Genomic DNA, 21,330 nt, shown 5'->3' with positions numbered 1-21,330 from the left:
TATCATCCAATTGCATGTATTGTGTGAGAATATGCCAATATACAACAACTTTGGATATTGAAGTCTGGGTTAAATATTTACTCATTATCCCTATGCTAGGTGTTGTCCTTGGTGCTGGAACACAAAGGATGTCAGACTTGCCCTCGATGCTCAAATCTATATCCTTACTACAGGAACTCATTGTACCACAAGTACAGTAGTCCAGCTTATTGCTGTATGGCTGGCAAGAGCAAAGTACTGAGATAGTTGGGGGAGCGGTTGTCTGGGAGATGGACGAGGTGACTTTTGAGGTAGAACTTTAAACAGGATAAGCATTTCTCAGGAGATGAGGGAGGAGAAAACAATATTAACAAAAATGTAGAGATATGAAAGTACGTGCCTTATTCAGGGAACAAAACATGTCTGTGTGGCTAGGCCATAAAGTGAATAAGCTGAAAGGCCTGGTTAGGGTTAGGTTATGAAAGGCCTTATGTGTCTTGCTAAGGAGTTTGGACTCCATATTATAGGCAGGAAGGAAACACCGAAGTTTGTTGTGTTACTTGGATATATCCAGATATACACAAAAGTAGACAATATGATGAACCCAGCGCCCAACTTCAGCAGTTATTAACACATGGCTAGTCTTGTTTTAGCTATAGCCTCTATTCTCACCCATCATATTTTGAAACGGATCTCAACCACTATCTTATTTCGTCCATAAATATTTCACTATGTAACTCTTTAAGAATCAAATGTCCATTTAATGTTCAAATTTCCCATGGTTAAGTAGCTGTCATACTTCTGAATAATAGTCCACACATTGAAATTATTTCTATTACATCTTTAATCTGTAGGTTCTTAATTCAGCTCTCTTTTTCCCCTTAGAGCTTATGTGTTGAAGAAAATGGGTTGTTTGTCTTGTAGAGTTTTGTACAGCTTGGATTTTGCTGAGTGCGTTCTCTTGATGTTGTTTGATATGATCCCCTGTCTCTGTATTTCCTGTATTGAATCTAGAGGCTTTATCAATTTAGGTTAATTTTTTGTGGAAAGACTACTTCATGGATGGTGGGTGGCATGTTCTTTTATCAGGAGGCACATCATGCCAACTTTATCCATTAACTTCTTAGTGTTTATAAAATAATGTTATTAGTCTTCTTACCCAACAAAGTTGAGGAAATCCACACATCACGTCATCGATGCCTTTAAATCTGCTGTAGGACTGGGCTGACTTATAATACAGAATCAGTATTTATTGGTCAGTGAGAGCAAGAGATCTTGGGTGAATATTTATTATTTGACTTTATTCAAGTTATTAAATTTTCATTCTTCCTAGCCTTTGATAAACTAGCTCTTTGAGCTTTTTTATGTAAAAGCAGTCTCTGTTAATGAATATGTATAGAATGTTTCCATTTGTGATCCTTACATAGTTTCTGTCAAAATGGAACCGGTATGGTTCAGAAGACGTATAGGCTCTGCAAAAAGATGCTAAATGTCTGTTGTTTTACAGGCTTCTTCCATCTCAGAGTGTTTTACCCCAATCACACATCCACACAAGTGCTTCTCTTGACATTTCTCGAAAATGGGAGAAGAAGAATAAAATTGTTTATCCTCCACAACTGCCTGGAGAACCTCGGAGACCAGCAGTAAGTTTGTGATAGAACCAATTTCTAAATTTTGATAAAGCTCTCTCTTCTGTGGCTGGCAGTGATTTATTATTCCATGTTAAGAAAAGAAAAAATTATACAGTAGTTGGCATAATCCTTTAATTGATAAAGAAAATGTACTGGATTTATCTCTTTGGAAGTTTTAAAAGATGGTATTTGTTTGCCTTACATTATTAACCTCCTGGATAGGGGCCTTAACTCTAAGCTAGTAGTTTGAGATTTACTGATTTTTTTATTTCAAGGGGTTTGCTAATGAATTCTTGATAATGGAGCATGAAGAGTGGGCAAGAATGACTTAACTATTGACCAGTATTTAAATCATACATGGTTTTCCAATGTTTTATATTTGAATATAGACACACTTGGTTGTTTTGTAATTCACAAATCTTTGAACATAAGGTTTGAATTTAATCGAGTTTTATCTTAATATTTAGCTGCTCAGAATTCTTTCACTTCTCTTCAAATTGCTTGTGATTGCTTGTCTGAGATATGACTGATATCCAGCTTACTGTGAATTTGCTGTGGAATATATTTACATCTGTTTAAAAGTTTATGCCCGACTGGTGTGTTTCAGTGGTTGAAAGTCAACCTATAAACTAGGAGGTCATGGTTCAATTCCCAGTGTGGGGTGTGCAGGAGGCAGCCAATCAATGATTCTCTCTCCTCATTGATGTTTTTTTTCCTCTCTCTCTCCTTTCCTCTCTGAAATCAATAATAATAATAAAAAAAGTTTAAGCAAGTAGTGATAGCATAAACAAGAAGGGAACATTTGAATCCTTAAGTTAATAAACTGAAGTAAGTACTTTAGAAATAGAATTACTATGTTAATTATAAATAATTCAGTTCAGCTAACTTCTTTTAAAGGCCTTTGGGATTTAAGGCTCCTGGATAATCCATATGGTCAAAATATTGTTATTTGCTTATTTTTTATATGAACTTGACCGCATACATTTTATTAAGGTTCAATTGCTATCTAAGTATTGATCTGAATTAATACAGTTTTATGTTTTCTTTTTATTTTCTCATTTAAGGGAGTTAAATTTATTGATTTAAAGAATTCCCACCTGATTGGGAAATATGAGGAGAAAGAGATGCTAATAGTTTAAACAAATTTTTAATTTTTATATTTTTTTTTGCCATCACAATTTAAAATTAGATTTGTAACAGAATCTGTACTATTAAGTATTTTTTCTCTTTATTTTATTTTATTTATCACCATTTATCCCCTCTATACCCTCCTCCATCTCTATTACTGAACTATTAAGTATTGACTCCATTTTGTAATTAAACAAAATTTACAAAATGTTACACATTTGCACAGTTTATCATAAATCACATATTTCCTAGAATTAATGAGCTTTCTTTACTTCTTACTTCAGCTCTTTGAACTTATATGTTAACTAGAGGCCCGGTGCATGAAAATTCATGCACTGGAGGGGGTGTCTCTCAGCCAGGCCTACCCCCTCTCACAGTCCGGGAGCCCTCAGGGGTGGGAGGCGACCCGGCGATCAGGGGAAGGTGAAGCCCCCATCACACCCCTGCTGCTGCCACTGCCTGCAGCACAAGCCTTGGCTGGCCCTGGTTACCTGACCCTCGGGTGGCCCTGCGTGGCTGGGCAGCTGCCATCCGAGGCTTGTTTGCACCTCGGGCCCGCCCTGGGCGGCTGGCCAGCAGCCATCCGAGGCTTGCCTATGCCTCGGGTGGTTCCTAGGCGGCTGGGGGCCTGAGGGTGGGTCTGGCTGCACCGTGCGCCTGCCGCTCCCCCTCCCCCACCAGCTGGGCTGAAAGGACTGGGGGACTCTGGTGGGGCTGAGGGGACTGGGCGCCAACCATCTTTGTGATGGCGTGATGGTCAATTTGCATATTTCCTTTTTAGATAGGATTGGAAGTAAATAAATCATAATAATATTTGTCAGGTCCAGAATCTAAGAGCAAAATTTTATATTTTGTAGCATTAGTCTGTTTTGGTTACTAAAAAGACAATGTATTCCAGGATACATCCCAAATGTCAAAATTAGAATAGTTAACAGTAGGTCATTTACTTAACTTTAGCAAAGGAAGAACAATGCCAATCCACTCATTTGTTATGTATTGTATTTCCTGAAACTATTTTGATTAACTTTTTTTATATCATTTATAGTTATTATACAAGTGCCTGTATGAAAACATTTGGCTTGATTTTATATAGGCACTTTGAGAAACCTAGTTTAATTTTCTGTGTTGTACAGATTGTGTTGAGTGAGTAAACCTTTTGGAACTTTTGGTGTATCACTAATACCTGTTATGACTGAAATATTAATGCCCTTCATAAATACCTACTTTATTAATAGGGGATAATTTGCTCATCGAGCCACATAGTTCCTGCACTGTGACATTATGTGCAGTGTCTCTTAGGCTTACCAATCTGCTGGCTGCAAACATTTTAAAAATTAGTTTTATTTCTAATTTAACAGAGGGAGAGATAATATTTCCCATTCTACATCATTCTGATCTTCAGCATTGGAATATGTAGTTAAACAAATCATAGTGGATGGGGTATTGAGTACATCCTATAGCAGTAAGTTAAAAAGAATGTCACCAAGTTAGGCATGTTTTAGGTCACTCCTTTTATTTTAAGACTACCTGCCTAATTTAACTAGCACACATTTCCAAACAATATAGTTTCCTATGTAGGCTTTATCTTACATGTGGGTTCATCATGGTAAAGAAAATGAGCCAGAAAGAAATTAATACAGTTTCCTTATAATAGTCATACTTTGTTAATTTGGGCTTAAGTTTACTTTTGAAGTATCTTTGATAAAAGTTATTTTAAGTAAATTAAAAGTATACTGAGACTATAAGGTGGGGAAAAGTAGGTTTACAGTTGTGAGTATTTGAAACAGCTAATTCTTGTTTTATTATTTATTAATTATTGTATTATTTGCCCCACCCTGTAGATCAAACTGTTTAAAAAACCATTTCTATAAGAGCCAAATTTTATTTATTTTTTGTTTATTTTTTTAATTTAATAAATCTTTATTGTTCAGATTTTACAATTGTTCCTCTTTTTTCCCCCCATAGCTCCCCTCCACCCAGTTCCCACCCCACCCTCTGCCCTTACCTCCCCCCGCCACTGTCCTCATCCATAGGTGTATGATTTTTGTCCAGTCTCTTCCTGCACCCCGCACACCCCTTTCTTCCCGAGAATTGTCAGTCCACTCCCTTTCTATGCCCCTGATTCTATTATATTCACCACTTTATTCTGTTCATCAGATTTTTTATTCACTTGATTTTTAGATTCACTTGTTGATACATATGTATTTGTTGTTCATAATTTTTATCTTTACCTTTTTCTTCTTCTTCCTCTTCTTAAAGAATACCTTTCAGCATTTCATATAATACTAGTTTGGTGGTGATGAACTCCTTTAGCTTTTTCTTATCTGTGAAGCTCTTTATCTCCCCTTCAATTCTGAATGATAGCTTTGCTGGGTAGAGTAATCTTGGTTGTAGGTTCTTGCTATTCATCACTTTGAATATTTCTTGCCACTCCCGTATTGCCTGCACAGTTTCTGTTGAGAAACCAGCTGACAGTTGTATGGGTGCTCCCTTGTAGCTAACTAACTGTTTTTTTCTTGCTGCTTTTAATATTTTCTCTTTGTCTTTTGCTCTTGGCATTTTAATTATGATGTGTCTTGGTGTGGTCCTCTTTGGATTCCTTTTGTTTGGGGTTCTGTGCACTTCCTGGACTTGTAAGTCTATTTCTTTCACCAGATGGGGGAAGTTTTCAGTCATTATTTCTTCAAATAGGTTTTCAGTATCTTGCTCTCTGTCTTCTTCTGGCACCCCCATAATTCTGATGTTGGTACGCTTGAAGTTGTCCCAGAGGCTCCTTACACTATCTTCAAATTTTTGGATTCTTTTTGCTTTTTGCTTTTCCAGTTGAGTGTTTTTTGCTTCTTTGTATTTCAATCTTTGACTTGATTCTTGCGTTCCTCTAGTCTTCTGTTAGGTCTCTGTATAATATTTTTTATTTAAGTCAGTGTATGTTTAATTTCTAGTTGGTCCTTTTTCATATCCTCAAGGGTCTCGCTAAATTTATCGGCCTTTTCTAGAAAATTCTTGAAAAACCTTATAACCGTGGTTGTTGTTTTTTTTAAAATATATTTTATTGATATTTTACAGAGAGGAAGGGAGAGGGATAGTTAGAAACATCGATGAGAGAGAAACATCGATCAGCTGCCTCCTGCACACCTCCCACTGGGGATGTGCCCGCAACCAAGGTACGTGCCCTTGACCGGAATTGAACCTGGGACCTTTCAGTCCACAGGCTGACGCTCTCTCCACTGAGCTAAACTGGTTTCGGCATAACCGTGGTTTTGAACTCTATATGCAGTAGTTTGCTTTCCTCCATTTCTTTCATTTGTGACCTGTTTCTTTGTCTCCGCATTTTCGTTGCTTCCCTGAGTTGGTAGAGTAGCTTTGTGTACTAGGTGTCCTATATGGCCTAGTCGCTCAGCCTCCCCAGTTACCTGATGCGGACACTCTTGGTGCACCCCTTTGTGGACTGTGTGTACAGCCTTGTTGTAGTTAAGTCTTGATTGTTGTTGGTATCACTGGGAGGAATTGACCTCCAGGCCAATTGGCTGTGAGGATCAGCTGTGTCTATGCTGAGAGAACTTCTGTGCTAGAGACACCCTTATGGGACAAGACTTGCAAAATTGCAAAAGCCTCTGTGCTCAGCTTGGATGGGACGGAGTCTCAGGGTGGAGCAGCCAGCCTTGGCTTCTCGTCAGCCCTGCCCTATGAAGCCCCTGGGTCTCAGTGTCCCTCGGTAATCGCTGTAAGCACCTCTGAGAGAAAGCCGCCCTTGAGTTTCGCCCACTGCCAGACAGTCTAGTTTCTCCCCGAATGGGTCTGGGTTCCCAGTAACTCCCTGGAACTGGAATTCAGTGCAGTCGGGAGCTTCCGTCTCCCTCCCGCTTTAGAAATCCAGCCGCGCACTGAGCCGCCTGTGCACTTAGCAGTCAGTTCTCTCTGTGCGCGCGTGCCTCCGGACCTCTGCCTGCGCAGCTCCCCTGAGTCTCAGTGTGCTTTCTCTTTTCCTGACAGTCCAGTTTCTCCCCGAATGAATCTGGGTTCCCAGAAACTCGCCTGGAACTGGAGTTCAGCCCAGTCGGGAGCGTCCATCTTCCTCCCGCTTTAGAAAGCCAGCCACGCACTCAGCCGCCCATCCTCTCCACGGGCTCGCGTGTCTCCGTACCTCAGCCTTTTGCAGCTCCTCTGATTCACAATGTGCTTTCCTCTTTCCTTCTAGTTGTAGAATTTCCACTTAGCCAGCCTTCCTGTGGTTCTGGATGATGTCCATTTTGTCTTTTAGTTGTAGTTTTGAAGTTGTTGTGCGTGGCAGCAAGTTCAGGTGTTTACCTATGCCGCCATCTTGGTTTCTCCAAGAGCCATATTTTATTGATAAAAAGCCATGCTTATATATTATTAGTGTGGATTCCCATAGGCTCTTTTTATTTTTTAAAAAATATGTTTTATTGATTTTTTACAGAGACGAAGGGAGGGGGATAGAGAGTTAGAAACATCGATGAGAGAGAAACATTGATCAGCTGCCTCCTGCACACCTCCTACTGGGGATGTGCCCACAACCAAGGTACATGCCCTTGAGCAGAATCAAACCTGGGACCTTTCAGTCCACAGGCCCACGCTCTATCCACTGGGCCAAACTGGCTAGGGCTCCCATAGGCTCTTGTAAGGACTTTTATTAGGTGACACTTTTTCATCATCTTTAACAGTTCCTGGTTTTCATGTTTCTTAATTTAGACTTACTTTTACTTCATTAGATAACTATTTTGTGCATTATATTCTAAGTTTACCTCATTTACCATGTGGTTAGTTAAGTAAATAAACTGAGATAAGTACTTTAGAAATAGAATTACTATGTTAATTATAAATAATTCAGTTCAGCAAACATCTTTTAAAGGTTTATCTTAAGAAAGTATCCTTAGGCATGGCACCTGCCTAAAGTAAATGTAGAGCTTTTTAGTTTTAGAAGAGGAGGATTGAATAACTTTCCTCTTTTTTGTAAACTCTTGATTCCTCTTATCCCATGCCCTTGCCAGGATTACAATATCTTTTTTACAAAATTTGAAGATAATTATCTACAATTCAGGTTTAAAGATAACCCACCATGAGGTACCAAGAATTGAAATGTTTTTATAGAAAATATTTTTTTGAGTGTATTAATTTTTGCAAATTAATATTATCAGTCATGACAGTTCTTCTTTCCTCTCTTGTGGTCCCCAGGACACTTTATTGCTGTAAATGTAATTAGGGTATTGCTACAGTTTTCAGCCTGTCAGCTTCTATTGCAACTGAAATGAAATGTGCTACAGATTAAAAGATGGCCACTTGAGAAAACTGCTGTTTCTAAGGCATTTGAAAATTTCCTGCAGGAGTCAGAATGTTAGAAAATTCTCAGGTCTCCTTGTTATTGCTTGCCTTGACACATTTCCTACATTTTTTTAAAGTGGTAGTATGTAGCTACTGGCTTACCCTATCTAATAAAAGGGTAATATGCAAATCAACTGTCACTCCGTCACAAAGATGGCAGCACCCATAGCTATAAGATGGCGGCACCCAGTCCTCTCAGCACCTCCGGAGTCCCCCAGTCCCGAGGGGGCGGCTGCTGAGAGCGGGCAGCGTGAGTGGCCTGGTGGAACGCTTGCTTTGTCGCCGGGGCGACGAGGCAAGCGTTCTGCGCCCAGCCGTGGATGGGCCTCTGGCCAGGTTGCGGTGGTGACGAGGCAAGTGTTCCGTGCCTGGCCGCAGATGGGCCTCTGGGCCGCAGAGAGCCTCTGGGCAGCGGGCATGGAGCAGCCAGGCCCCACAGAGAGCTACTGGCGCATGGATTCATGCACAGGGCTACTAGTGTGTTTCATAATTTAGATCTCCTCTTGCTTCCTTCAAATAACTATTTTGCACATTATATCCTAACAAATAACTTTACGTCATTTACTGTATAGGTGAGGTAATAGTATATAGTGGTGGAAAGAATGCAGGTTTTAGAGTCAGAAGGGGAACTTCAAAGATATATCTGCCAGACATTGTATTTCTCTGGTTTTCACTTTGTAAAAGGATTATAAAATGTTTCCTCTCCCAACTCATAGAGTTAGATCAAATAAAATTTGATAATTGTTTTGTGAACTATAAATTGTTTAATGGATGATTGATTTAAAAAAATTAAATGGGGGTCAGGGGGAAAATGGGAGATATCTATAATACTGTCAACAATAAAAAATATATTTTAAAAAATTAAATAGGATGTACCTACCACTGTAAATAGAAGATATCAAAAACTAACATTTACTAAGATCTTACCATGTGCTAGGCAATGTGAAGTGCTTTTTTTAAAACATGTTATTTTATTTCATTCTTATAGTTTTATGAGGTAGGTAATATTATCTTCGTTTTAAAGAAGTAGGAATTTAGGCCGAGAGAGGTTAAGTAGCTTGGGTTCTGTAGTTAGTAAATGGTAGAGCTAGGATTCCAACCCAGGCAGTCTGATTCTAGAACAGCCGTGGGCAAACTACGGCCTGCAGGCTGGATCCGGCCCGTTCGGCTGTTCTATCCGGCCCGCGGAGCTGAAAGAGCGGAGGGTTCTCTTGCTCTCCCCTCCGCTCCTTTACTTTGAATTTATATTAGTTCACACAAACACTCCATCCATGCTTTTGTTCCGGCCCTCCGGTCCAGTTTAAGAACCCTTTGTGGCCCTCGAGTCAAAAAGTTTGCCCACCCCTGTTCTAGAATCTATGCTTTTGACCAAACACCTAGAATACTGGTAAAAACAGTTATTTTGTCCATTTCACATTGTTCTCTTCACTAATAGGAAACTTTTTTCCTTGTTATTCTTTTTCTTTTGTCCTTTTAGCCAGCTAAATGTTTTAAAAATACTTTCATTTAAATCTTTTACTATTCCTCTGGATAAAAATATAGCATATATTGGCACAAACTAGTCATTTTGTACTTTCTATTTTTCCCTTAGTAATTTTTTTTAACAGAGTCAGACTTTGGAAAATATATAATTTTGTGTAGGGAAAAAGAATCTGCAAATCTTAATAATGTTTTTATTTCTTATGACAGAATTTTCATTAGGCATAGAAAGTCAAAACTTTATTAACACTGTGTTACTGTCATTAAAAATTTTTTTTTAATTGATTTCAGAGAAGAAGGGAGAGGGAAAGGAAGAGGGAGAGGCAGAAACATCAGTGATGAGAGAAAATCACTGACCAGCTGCCTCCTAAACACCCTTCATTGGGGATTGAGGCTGCAACCTAGGCATGTGCCCTGACCTGGAATCGGGAATTGAACTGTGACCTCTTGGTTCAACCACTGAGCAACACCGTTATTGTCATTTTGGTATAAACTTGCTAAAGTTTTTTTTTTTCTATTTGTAAGGAAATCTACCATTGTCGAAGACAAATAAAGTACAGCAAAGACAAGATGTGGTATTTGGCAAAATTGGTAAGCTAAAATAACTATTACCATGTAATACTTTAGTTAAAGAAGCTAAGCTATGACTTCTCCACCAGGATTTGAAAAATCAAAAAAATTTGCCTCTAAAGGGTGAGGAATATAATTGCATTTCAGACAGTTGGTAGGTTGTCCAAAAATGATTGCTCAGAGATGAGTGATTTGCTTAATTTTTACCTTTCTTCTGAGAAACTGTGTCACATTGGATACATAGATATTTAGAACAAAGGCATCAGGAATCTGGCTATAACCAGAGAATCCAGAAAACAAGTTTATTCACCTGTAAGAGTTGATTCAACCTGTTTCAAAACTGATGCTTTGTATATTTTTTCTCTGGAAAATGAAATGTAGGTATGAGAGGAGACAAATGCAGCAAATATACATGTAATGCATTTGTCCTGTAGGAGAAAGAGATGCCTTTATTGCCTAGTGTGGTCCTAGCCCACCTGTGATCTCTCTCTGTCATGTCTGCTCTCTCTTTTAATGTTATTGAAACTATTAACAATCTAGGTTTTTATGGTTAACATGTCTAAGCTTGATTTTGACAGTGGTATTCCTTCTCAAACTTTTCTTTTGCCTGCATTTAGTTAGCTATCTATATATATATAAAAGGCTAAGTGACTGACTGTCCATCCGTCCAACTGACTGACCAACCGGCTGGTTGGTACATTTGACGCGCACTGGCAATTTAAAAATAAACGTTGACTCGTGCATGCGTGGTATTTGTCCCTTTCTGACACTGGCCTCCCATTTGAATAAACTCGAAGACAGTTTCCCGTAATGCCAGCATTTGTGATGACTATTAATAAATCACAAGAACAAACTCTATACAGAGTAGGAATATTCCTACCTGAACCCGTTTTTGGACATGTTCAATTACATGTTGCTTTCTCTCCATTTCCAAGAGCGTGTGACGTTAAAGTTGTAAATACTTCATCACAAGGGAAATTAGTCAAGCACTCTGAAAATGTCTTTACTCTTAATGTGGTATACAGGGAGATATTAGAATTTGTTTAATCAATTTATCAGTCATTGTTTTTATCAATGTTTTTATATCGTTTTGTTGTTTTTATGTCATGTTTTTGTTGTTTTTATATCATGTCTTTGTTGTTATGTCATGTTATTGTTTATTTATTAATCAATTTATATATTACTTTCATATACATTTTACTAATTTTCTTTCATCTCTGACACTTCTATTATGAAGAAAGGGCGAATAGCGATATTAAAGTATTTCTTCTAATTAATTTCTTTCAATGTGCACAAATCCATGCACTGGGCCACTAGTTTTAATTTAAAAAATTTCCCCCAGTTTTATTGAGACATAATCAACGTATAACTACTTAGCTATTTTTTAGAAGTTATTTAGATTATGTAAGACTTTTGAAGGACTTGTATGCATGCATATACGCATAACCAATGGACATACACAGTAGGGGGATGAGGACCTGTGCTGGGGAGAGGGAGCGGGTGGGAGAGGTCAATGGGGGAAAAAGGAGACATATGTAATACTTCAATAATAAAGAATTAAAAAAAAAAAAGACTTGCTTTTTCATTGAAAAGAGAACATTGATTTTGTAAATTAATTTGTTTATTTTCTCTTGTCTGTCACCCCTTAATTCTAGATTCGAGGAATGTCCATTGACCAGGCTTTGGCTCAATTGGAATTCAGTGACAAAAAAGGAGCCCAAATAATTAAAGAGGTAAACTAAGATTTGAGGTGAGGGGTGCATAGCTGTCTTGTAAGTGTTAGTAAGCTCAGCCTAAATTCTGAATTCCCTGGTGTTAATGCCTAGTTTATATAATACAGATTTAGGATGCTCAGTTTCATTAATGTCCTTATACCTTAGGAATGTCATGTGCTTTAAGCATTTTTTCTTGTGATGCGTTTATTTGCACCAGACATTTATATTTGAAGTGATAGTGATAAATCTTATTTTTAATGATTTGGGGCTTGATATATTTTTTATAAGATTTTTTTGGTCAATTCCACAACTGAGAGTTTATGATTTTCTAACTACTTGAGTAGAAAGAGCATTGGACTGGGATTCTGGAGACTTGAAGTCTAGTCCTTTTTCTCATATTTCTATTGTGATAATCTGTCTGGTCCCATTTTTCTTGTTTGTAAAATAGGTGGGATTGGATTAGATGATCTTTAAAGACCCAGCTCTAAGTGTAGCTGATTTACTATGTATAAATGGGCTGATGGTAAATTCACTGACTCTTGTTTCAGAAAGCTGGTTTGAGGATATCCAGGGATATCAGCATTATTTCCTATACTTCAGTTAAGTCTCTCACCTAAAGTCAGATCTTATCTTTTCAGTTTAGTAGGTGAATAGTTAACAATTGATGGACTCAGACTTCTAAGAGGTTCCATATAATCCAATGCCAATATTTAATCCAATTCAGAATGCAATTACTGAACGTCTGTTGTGTACCAGTTTTGTACTATATTCTTTATCTAAAGGAGTGAAAGATCTGATTTCTGTTATTTCTGACAATTTTCCTGTTTCTAAAAATGTGCTCTGGGGGAAGTTAATTCAAAATATGTATGAAGTTTAAATGTAATAATTCCTAAAGGAAAATTTCAAGTATGTTTTTTTCTACATGTCTGATATTGTTAATGGTTACTGTGGCTCTGAAGTTTAAGTATTTTCAATAAGATTTAGTTCTTGAGCTTCTTGAACTTTTTGGCAAGTCTCAGACTCAAAGACATGATAATCATTATGAAGGGCACTGCTGCAAGGGCTGCTATCTGCTCCTTCACAGCTCACACATTCCATTTAAAACCTGGCCGGATGGACTGTGTTCCTTGCATTTGCAATTCTTCTCTGAGGAAGGAAAGCTCACTGTACCCCTTCTCCTTGGCACTGTTATCATTTGATATTCTCCTTTTAAAATTGACTGTAAAATGGAGGCATGTGATTAGCAGTCATAGAGATAACAAGAAATGAGAAACTTCATTTCACTTTAGTTCAGGGTCAGTCATATGAATGCCTTTCTTTTCCTTGTTTAAGATTCTTTTAGAAGCACAAGATATGGCAGTGAGAGACCACAATGTGGAATTCAGATCCAATTTATACATAGGTAAGATCTTTAACATTTTTAGTGTTGGAAATCTCTTCTGATAGCGATGTCAGGTTCTTTATCCAACAATAGTCTTTGATATCTAATTACTTAGGGCTGCGTTTGCCAGTGAAAATTGCTGGTAATAGCTCTTCTGTCTTCAGCGTGCTCATGTTAACCTGTTGTAAATGGTAATAACCTTACTGCTTTATTGTTACCTGTTCTGTAATGAGACTGGGATTATGAAACCTATTGCCAATAATTATTGAGTAATGGATACCAAGGTAGTACATAGAGTGGTCCTTTAATCATAATAAAACTAAGAAAGAACATAATTGATTTTGTTTTAAATGAATTATTTGTCAACCCAAACGATCATAGGTGGACTTAAAAAAAGTCTTTATTCATAATGTGCCAAGCCAGGTGCCTAACCCATAAAGGTGTCCTGTAGATTAACCTTCCAATGACCAGAGTGGAAGATCTGTTGAATTGTAGAAGCCAAGGGCCTTGGAAGACTCAGGTGACCCAGGTGTGTTAATTCCCCTTTAGTATTACATCCTGAAGCATTATCTTCGGTTTTGCATGCTTTTTCCACATCAAATTAAACTCATGTAAGTGAAATGCTTTGGGAAGCATTTGTACAAAGTGTGAGGGATTTTTTTGTAGTATACCTTCACACAGCTCTTTTTCCAGAAAGAGATCAGTGATTATTACAAAGTTCTCTTGCCTCCTCCCAACACCACAGTAAAGTGGAGCAGTAGCTGGAGTTAATGTTTTTTTCTCACTTCAGCAGCAGTTACTCCTAACTTCAGCAGTTTTGTAATCAAACAAAGATGCTGATGTCTAAGCAGAATTTTCTTCATCTGCTAAACCTACATATAGGGAGGATTCTTTTATCTAAAGACTAGAGGCCGATGTACGAAATTCATGCAAGAGTAGGCCTTCCTTCCCCTGGCTGCTGGCACCGGCTTCCCTCTGGCACCTGGGACCCGGGCTTCCTTCTGGCTGCCAGCAGGCACCTGGGACCTGGGCTTCCCTCCCAGCCTCAGCTTCATCCGGAAGGTCGTCCAGAAGGACATCCAGTCTAATTAGCATATTACGCTTTTATTATAGATATTTTAAATTCAAGATATGGGGGAACTGCTACTCTTCAAATTGAGGGAAAAGGGCTGAATTATTATGGGGAAAATTTGTTGTACCTTATAATTTTTCAACAATTAGAGTAGAAAAAATCATCTGAATTCCTCTTTGTCACATAACCTTTGTCCTAGTGGAGATACTTACTCTGGTTCAGTTGAAATCTCACTTCAACTCATCTGGAATTGATGCTGAAACCACACCTACTTCTGAAATTCAAATGAGTTAAGATTCTCAATGGAAATATCTTATTTTAAAGCTGAAACTTTAAAATATATTCTGATAACATGCATGGATGCAGAAGGAAATCAATCTGGTAACTTAGAAGATACAGGGCTGCAGTAGTTAATCTTAAGCATTTTCCTCCGGGAGCAGCATGAATAAATAATACTGGGAGGGCCCAGAATTATTGGAAGAGGTGAAATGGATGAAGAGGAAGACCATTTGCTTAAAACCTCTTGGTGACCTTTCCTGTGCTGTGCTGAAAATAAAATCAGATTTAATCAATGTTATTCAGTTTCATAGGAATGTGTGGGCTTCTTAGCTGATAGACAACACTTGGTAATGGAATTCAGATACAAATGAAATAGAATTTGTCTTTAATTCCATTTTAATAATTGTAGTAGAGAGAGAGAGATAGGGTGAGGAGCTTAATCCTGTCCCCCCAAATGAATGAGCAAAGTCCATTGTTGCCACTGAGCAAAAATAAATTTAACCCGTCTTACATGAATGGGCCTTTAATTCATTGGTCTCATTATGCACATTTCTGTTGAAAAACCTCTGCCCTACCTGCACCCTCTTTTCATCTAATTCTGTGTAAAAAAAACCTTTTAATTAGGGCTGGTAGTTTGGATTTGTCATATAATTTTCTTTCCTTATTTTTTTCTTAATCCTCACCCGAGGATATTTTTCCCATTGATTTTTATTTTTTATTTATTTATTTTTAAAAATATATTTTTATTGATTTTTTTACAGAGAGGAAGGGAGAGAGATAGAGAGTTAGAAACATCGATGAGAGAGAAACATCGATCAGCTGCCTCCTGCACACTCCCCACTGGGGATGTGCCTGCAACCAAGGTACATGCCCTTGACCGGAATCGAACCTGGGACCCTTGAGTCCGCAGGCCGACACTCTATCCACTGAGCCAAACCGGTTAGGGCTCCCATTGATTTTTAGAGAGAGTGGAAGGGAAGGGGGGAAGCGGGGAGAGAGAGAGAGAGAGAGAGAGAGAGAGAGAGGGAGGAACATCGATGTGAGAGAGATACATTAATTGGTTGGCTCCTGCACGTGTCCTGGGTGACCAGGGCCAGGGATTGAACCTGCAACCCAGGTATGTGCCCTTGATTGGGAATCAAACCCAAGACTCTTCAGTGCACAGGCCCGCGCTCTAACCACTCAGGAACATTAGCCAGGGCAGGATTTGTCTTATGATTTTAAAATTTCATTTGTTAAGTATTTTATTGCCTAATCCCATTAGGAATGAAAAAGAGATTAGTGGAAAATGAAATATCTTACCATGACATATCAGGCATTTTATCCTTGTATTTGCCAAATTTCCCCGATAAGAATCATCTGAGGTTCTTAGTAAAAATACAGATTTTTAGGCCTCACCACAGACTCACTGATTTAAACTAGGGGAGAGGCCTGAGTAAGTACCCTGGTGATTCTTACTGATAAAATGTGGGAAACTGATTTATTTTATTGTATTTTTGGAAAAGGCTTAGACATTTTATTCCATAGACTTTTAAGATTTGAAAGACTAACTACTTGTTGGCTACCATTTCATGTCAGCAGTCACTTAGAATAGGTAAGGATAGGTATTTAAAGGAAGTGCTTTTTGGTAGCATATGTTCTCGTTATACAGTAATTCCTTCAGATGCCTGACATCAGTCTAAAGCTAATACCTGGTGTTGCATGACCACAGACTTTGAAAGTTCACTTCCCTTTCAAACTTATAATGATGACTAATGACACTGTGAATAGCCTTAACAAGTGGACATGGACTAATAAAATGTCACTGCTTAATGAATCATGGCATCTAAAGTGATTCACTAGAGAAAGTGATCGACTGACTTTGTAAATCAGTCTTCTGGGCTAAGAGTGATGAAGTGGGGAAGGGAGAGTTTCTAATGTTAAAATGTCAAGGTTCTCAATTACCTAAATGCTAGTGATCGGAAATATTGACATTATTTTAACTACATGGTACCTATTGGACATTACCTTTAGGAGGTTGTTCCTATTTTTGAGATGTCTTAATGTTTTCTCTTTCATTCAAAAAGTATCTGAGTACCTTCCATGTGCACACTATGCACACAGTTAGTGACGGTGTGTCTTAGTAGCAGTTTCAAACCTTTAGCGCCTGTCATTTTGTTCTTCGGCAGTAGTAGCCCTTTGGAAGGATACATGAATCGTTCTTCTGAGTTGGAACAAAACTGTGTACACTGTTAGTATTATATGTTCTTGGAAAACTTTGAATCCTATTTTATAATTTGAGCAAACTTACCAGAGATGTCTATTGAAAATATTATATTAGCAGAGTATGTATTATAAAATCATTTCTATTTCTTGTGGAGCATGACTTTCTGGGGCATTACAGAAGGACTAGAAGTTTGGTTGAAGAAGTGACTATACAGGGGAAACATGAACACTTACACAAGATAGCATATGGTTTGGGACAAAAAGGAGTAATATAGATAAATGGTATTGGAGTAGAGAAGAGGTCAGTATGGGTTAGAATAGTCGTGGAGATTTTTCTAGAAAAATTAGATTTTGAAGATAGGCTTTTGAAAGAGTGTTCATGAGAAAAATTGTCAAACTAAGGTAATGGCATAAGCAAAGGCACCTAGGTTGTCAAGTGCATACTTTGATATAGTTCCTGTATCGATAAAGTTATGTCACAGTAAGAATATGCAAATGGAAAGTACTGAAGTGGGTGAATTTGATATGTAGTCTATAGATTTTGCCTTTTTAAAAGGCTTATTAAATTAAAAAAAGTAATTAAGTAAATTCAGAAAATAGGTGGTGGTTACTACTCTGATTTACTATGGGTGAACAGATTTCTTTTTATGAACTATTTAAGAGATTTCTTCAAATTTTACAAGGTCAAACTTTGCCATGCAGTGTGGGGGATGGGAGTTGAGGGGCAGCTGTAATGCAGGAGTTCCTAAAACTGGCTGGAAATCAGAATGGGGCCCGTGGGAATGGTGATGTTTGCTCAGGATGTGATTTCCAAGCCCACCTCAAATGTACTAAATTAAAATCTCCAGGGGTGGGGTCTTAGCATTAGTATTTAAAATAGAGTCCCTAGGTTAGTTTGATGTAGCTAGCCAAGAACCAGCGTTTGGGAACTATTGGTTCCAGGGGCTTTCATCACAATTGGAATAAAATAGAAACTCCTTACCTCACTCTACAGGGCTTTATGTAATGTTGCCTTCTGGTCTCTGAGCTCTTTCCCTTGTTTGTTCCACTTGTCACCTTACTTACTGTGCTTCAACAGGCTGGTCTCTCCGTTCCTAAAACAGGCCAAACGCAATGCCACGATTGGACCTTTGCACGTGCTGTTCCCTCTGTCTGGAACACTTTACCCGTAGACATTTGCCTGGATGATTCATTCTGATCTTAGATCAAATGTCTCTTCCTCAAGGGTGCCCCTTGACACCCCCTTACGTAAAGTTGCCCCCCAATACCCCATCAGTTTTATTTTGCTCATAGCACCTGTCACTAACGGAAGCAAGCATGTTTATGTTCTGTCTCCTCTGTAGTGTATACTGCATGGAGGCAGGGTCCTTGCTAGTCTCATTCACTCTGTTTTCTCCAACACCTAGAAGAGAGCCTGGTCCTTAGTACTCAGGAGATATTTGCTTTGAGACCAGCCTGCTCTAGCCAGCCAGAAAGCTCATGTAGTCTTATAATCCAGTCAAGGAAAGGGCAGAAATTGCTCAAATGATCAAGCTAGAGTCCCGTGAGTACAGTCATTTCCTATAATTCTCTTTTTTCTTCCCTGTCTAGCCGAGTCCACCTCAGGCCGAGGCCAGTACCTGAAACGCATTCGATACCATGGCAGAGGTCGCTTTGGGATCATGGAGAAGGTTTATTGCCATTATTTTGTGAAGTTGGTAGAAGGCTCTCCACCTCCACCTGAACCACCAAAGACAGCAGTCACCCACGCTAAAGAATATATTCAGCAGCTTCGAAACCGGACCATCATTCACACTCTATGATGGCGGAATTCAGACTCCACAGTGTACATAGTTTGCCATTTATTTCCTAAAAACAAACAGTAATTAAAGACAGATGCTTTTTATGACTTGTAATTGAATTATTGAAATACGAAGTACAACTGCTATTTTTGTCTGTGTATAAGATTGCCCATCTCTCTGAGCCTCTGGGTATGTTTTATGCATTTGCAACTTGGAAGGGGAAATCTGCTTTAGACATAGTAACAGACTGGAATTCACTAGGCTTTTTGAAGGGAATATTAACTTTCCAACTAGTGAACTACAGGTGGAAGTTTGATACTGAACATGAGTAGGTTACAGGATAAGAAAGCTTGTCCTTATTTCTCTCATTTTCCCTTGGGAATGGAGGGAGTGTGGAGCTGAGCATACCTGCATGTTGTTTTATTGCAGTATTTTAGGGCATTCTGTGGTTCTGTTTTTCCTTTCACTGTTGGTATAGGCCCGTGGTCGGCAAACTGTGGCTCGTGGGCCACATGTGGCTCTTTGGCCCCTTGAGTGTGGCTCTTCCACAAAATACCACGGCCTGGGCGAGTCTATTTTGAAGAAGTGGCATTAGAAGAAGTTTAAGTTTAAAAAATTTGTCTCCAAAAGAAATTTCAATCGTTGTACTGTTGATATTTGGCTCTGTTGACTAATGAGTTTGCCGACCACTGGTATAGGCCAATGGAGGAGGGATTGTATTTTCCTTTACTGTTTTAATAGTATCTTGAAATTATAGGACTACATATATTTAATATAAAACTCCAAAAACCCTTAACTCAGAAAGTTTTCTTCTAGGTATTAATACTGTTTTCATGTTCCACTCTAACAATGCTTTCTAAAGGTTGGATATCTTATTTAGGATTGATTCATTTTTTTCAGAGTAAATTCAATTACTGAGAGGAATTGAAGCAATCTCAGCATTCCATTCTAAGCAAGGCAGTAGGTGGTGCTCACTTACCTTTTGTGAGCAGAAAATTGTTAGTATTAAGTTAGTGCCCAGTGCTTCCTGGCTCTCAGTGATATACTTGCTTTCATTGACAAGAAGCTACTCTGTTCACAGCCCTAGTTCAGTGTTTCTCAAACTTTCGTATGCAGAGGAAGAGTCTGGTGCTTGCTCGTTGATGTAGAATCTCGGTTTTGCTCCAATGATTCTGATTCACTTGGTCTTGTTAACTTTTTAAAATTAAAAACCATTTTTTTTTATTGTTAATGTCCTCCAGCCGGAGACCACCATGAACACAGCTGCAGTTGAACAGGTTCAGTTTGTTGTTGTGCCAAGGGAGAACACACACCATGGGGAGCCATGGTTGTCTCAACAAGAAGGTGTTAGAACTTCTGGGTAGGATGATTTGTGGAGTCCAAGGAAGCAAGGGGTTGCTCTAGGTTGGGTGCTGTTGGAAAGTGTGTGTGGCGGTGAGAATTCTGTGATTATCTCAATAAATCTTATATATTTGGGGTGGGCAAATGAGGGTGAGAAAAGAGGCATAATTGATAAAGAATTAATAGTCACTCATTTTAACCAAGAGAGGGGGATGTTTGGTATTTTGTGGGTGGCACAGTGACCCTATTTTTGTCTGTGCTTAGACAAAATTATGGATGGTATGGACTCGCTTTACCTCATTTCCTCACGTTCTCAGAGTGGCCTTGTCCAAGTTGGTGTTCTGTGAGACAGTTTATGTCCAGCATGGAGGACTGCATGGCCTAGTTGTGAGTGCTTTTTTCTTTCTCAAACTGAAAGGGGGTTGGAGTATCTGCCTCAGGTATCATCCTACTTAATGGTAAAGCTCTGGTGTTTCCCACCAAAGTCAGGTAAGGTCAGGTGTGCCCACTGTCCATGGTCACTTAATATTTCCTGAAAGTTTAGTCAACACAGCAAGTCAAAATGAAATAAGAGAAAACTTTTTGGCAAGGAGGAGACAAAATATTACTTGTATATACTTGTCTACCGAGGAACTCAAGAAAATAAACTGAAAAATTATTAGAAGTAAGGAGAGTTCAATAAAGCAGTTGGGTACAAAATCACTATATAAAAATCAATGCTTTAAGACAACAAATATCAGCAAATACAAATTTTTAAAAAGGCATTAAAATAAAGACAAATATAAAAAATATCTAGGAATAAACTTGACATAAGAAATGTATATAGGACCCATATAAATAAAATTGTAAAACTTTACTGGGGAACTTGAAGATTTAAATAAATGGTAGGGCATACCACATTATTGGATGGCACAACTCAATAATTCAGCCAGTTCAATTCTAATAAAAATGTCGAAAGTATTTTTTTTTTTAACTAGACAATATAATTCTAAGGTCACCTGGGAAGCTTAATAAAAGGCTGAAGAATTTTTGGAAGATTGAGGGGTGATTTACACTGCTAGAAAGATTTATCAAAGCAGCATGATTCTTGTGGAAGAATAAAAATAGCTTCCTACAGGTTCAGGTGTACATTTGCTATAGGATAAAGGTGGGTTTAAATGCTTGTATGCGTCGTCTTAGGATATGGACAGCTGCTCAGCACATCATTCCTGCCCTAACATGAGAATAGATAGACTGCAAAATCATTACTTTGTTCAGCCCATGAGAAAGATGAGTTTGTGAGGCAACCAAAGAGAGGCCCCTCGGAGGAGAGCTGAGCTACGGAGTCTCCTCTCTGGCAGAGCACAGGAAGCAGAGGCAGCACCACTGTCCACAAGGGTGAGAAGCAATCGGCTACACTGTAACAGACTATAAAAATCCTCACGTGGGT

At 38.5% G+C, this 21,330-nt stretch overlaps 1 protein-coding gene across 1 annotated transcript in view; it reads left to right on the top strand.

The window, feature by feature from the left end:
- MRPL22 (mitochondrial ribosomal protein L22) overlaps positions 1–21,016 on the top strand; it is a 29,483-nt gene extending 8,467 nt beyond the window's left edge. The window contains exons 3-7 of the mRNA XM_080673170.1: positions 1,487–1,622; positions 10,083–10,148; positions 11,783–11,860; positions 13,175–13,244; positions 18,370–21,016. Coding sequence (XP_080529296.1) covers positions 1,487–1,622; positions 10,083–10,148; positions 11,783–11,860; positions 13,175–13,244; positions 18,370–18,581 — 562 coding nt within the window. The 3' untranslated portion in view covers positions 18,582–21,016. The remainder of the gene's footprint in view (positions 1–1,486; positions 1,623–10,082; positions 10,149–11,782; positions 11,861–13,174; positions 13,245–18,369) is intronic.
- The last annotated feature ends 314 nt before the right edge of the window (positions 21,017–21,330 follow it).

Source organism: Plecotus auritus, assembly GCF_963455305.1.
Source record: "Plecotus auritus genome assembly, chromosome: 6".
In the NCBI taxonomy this organism is placed as follows: domain Eukaryota; kingdom Metazoa; phylum Chordata; class Mammalia; order Chiroptera; family Vespertilionidae; genus Plecotus; species Plecotus auritus.
The sequence above is the reverse complement of the archived record's forward strand: the minus strand, read 5'-3'. Positions and strand labels throughout refer to the sequence as shown.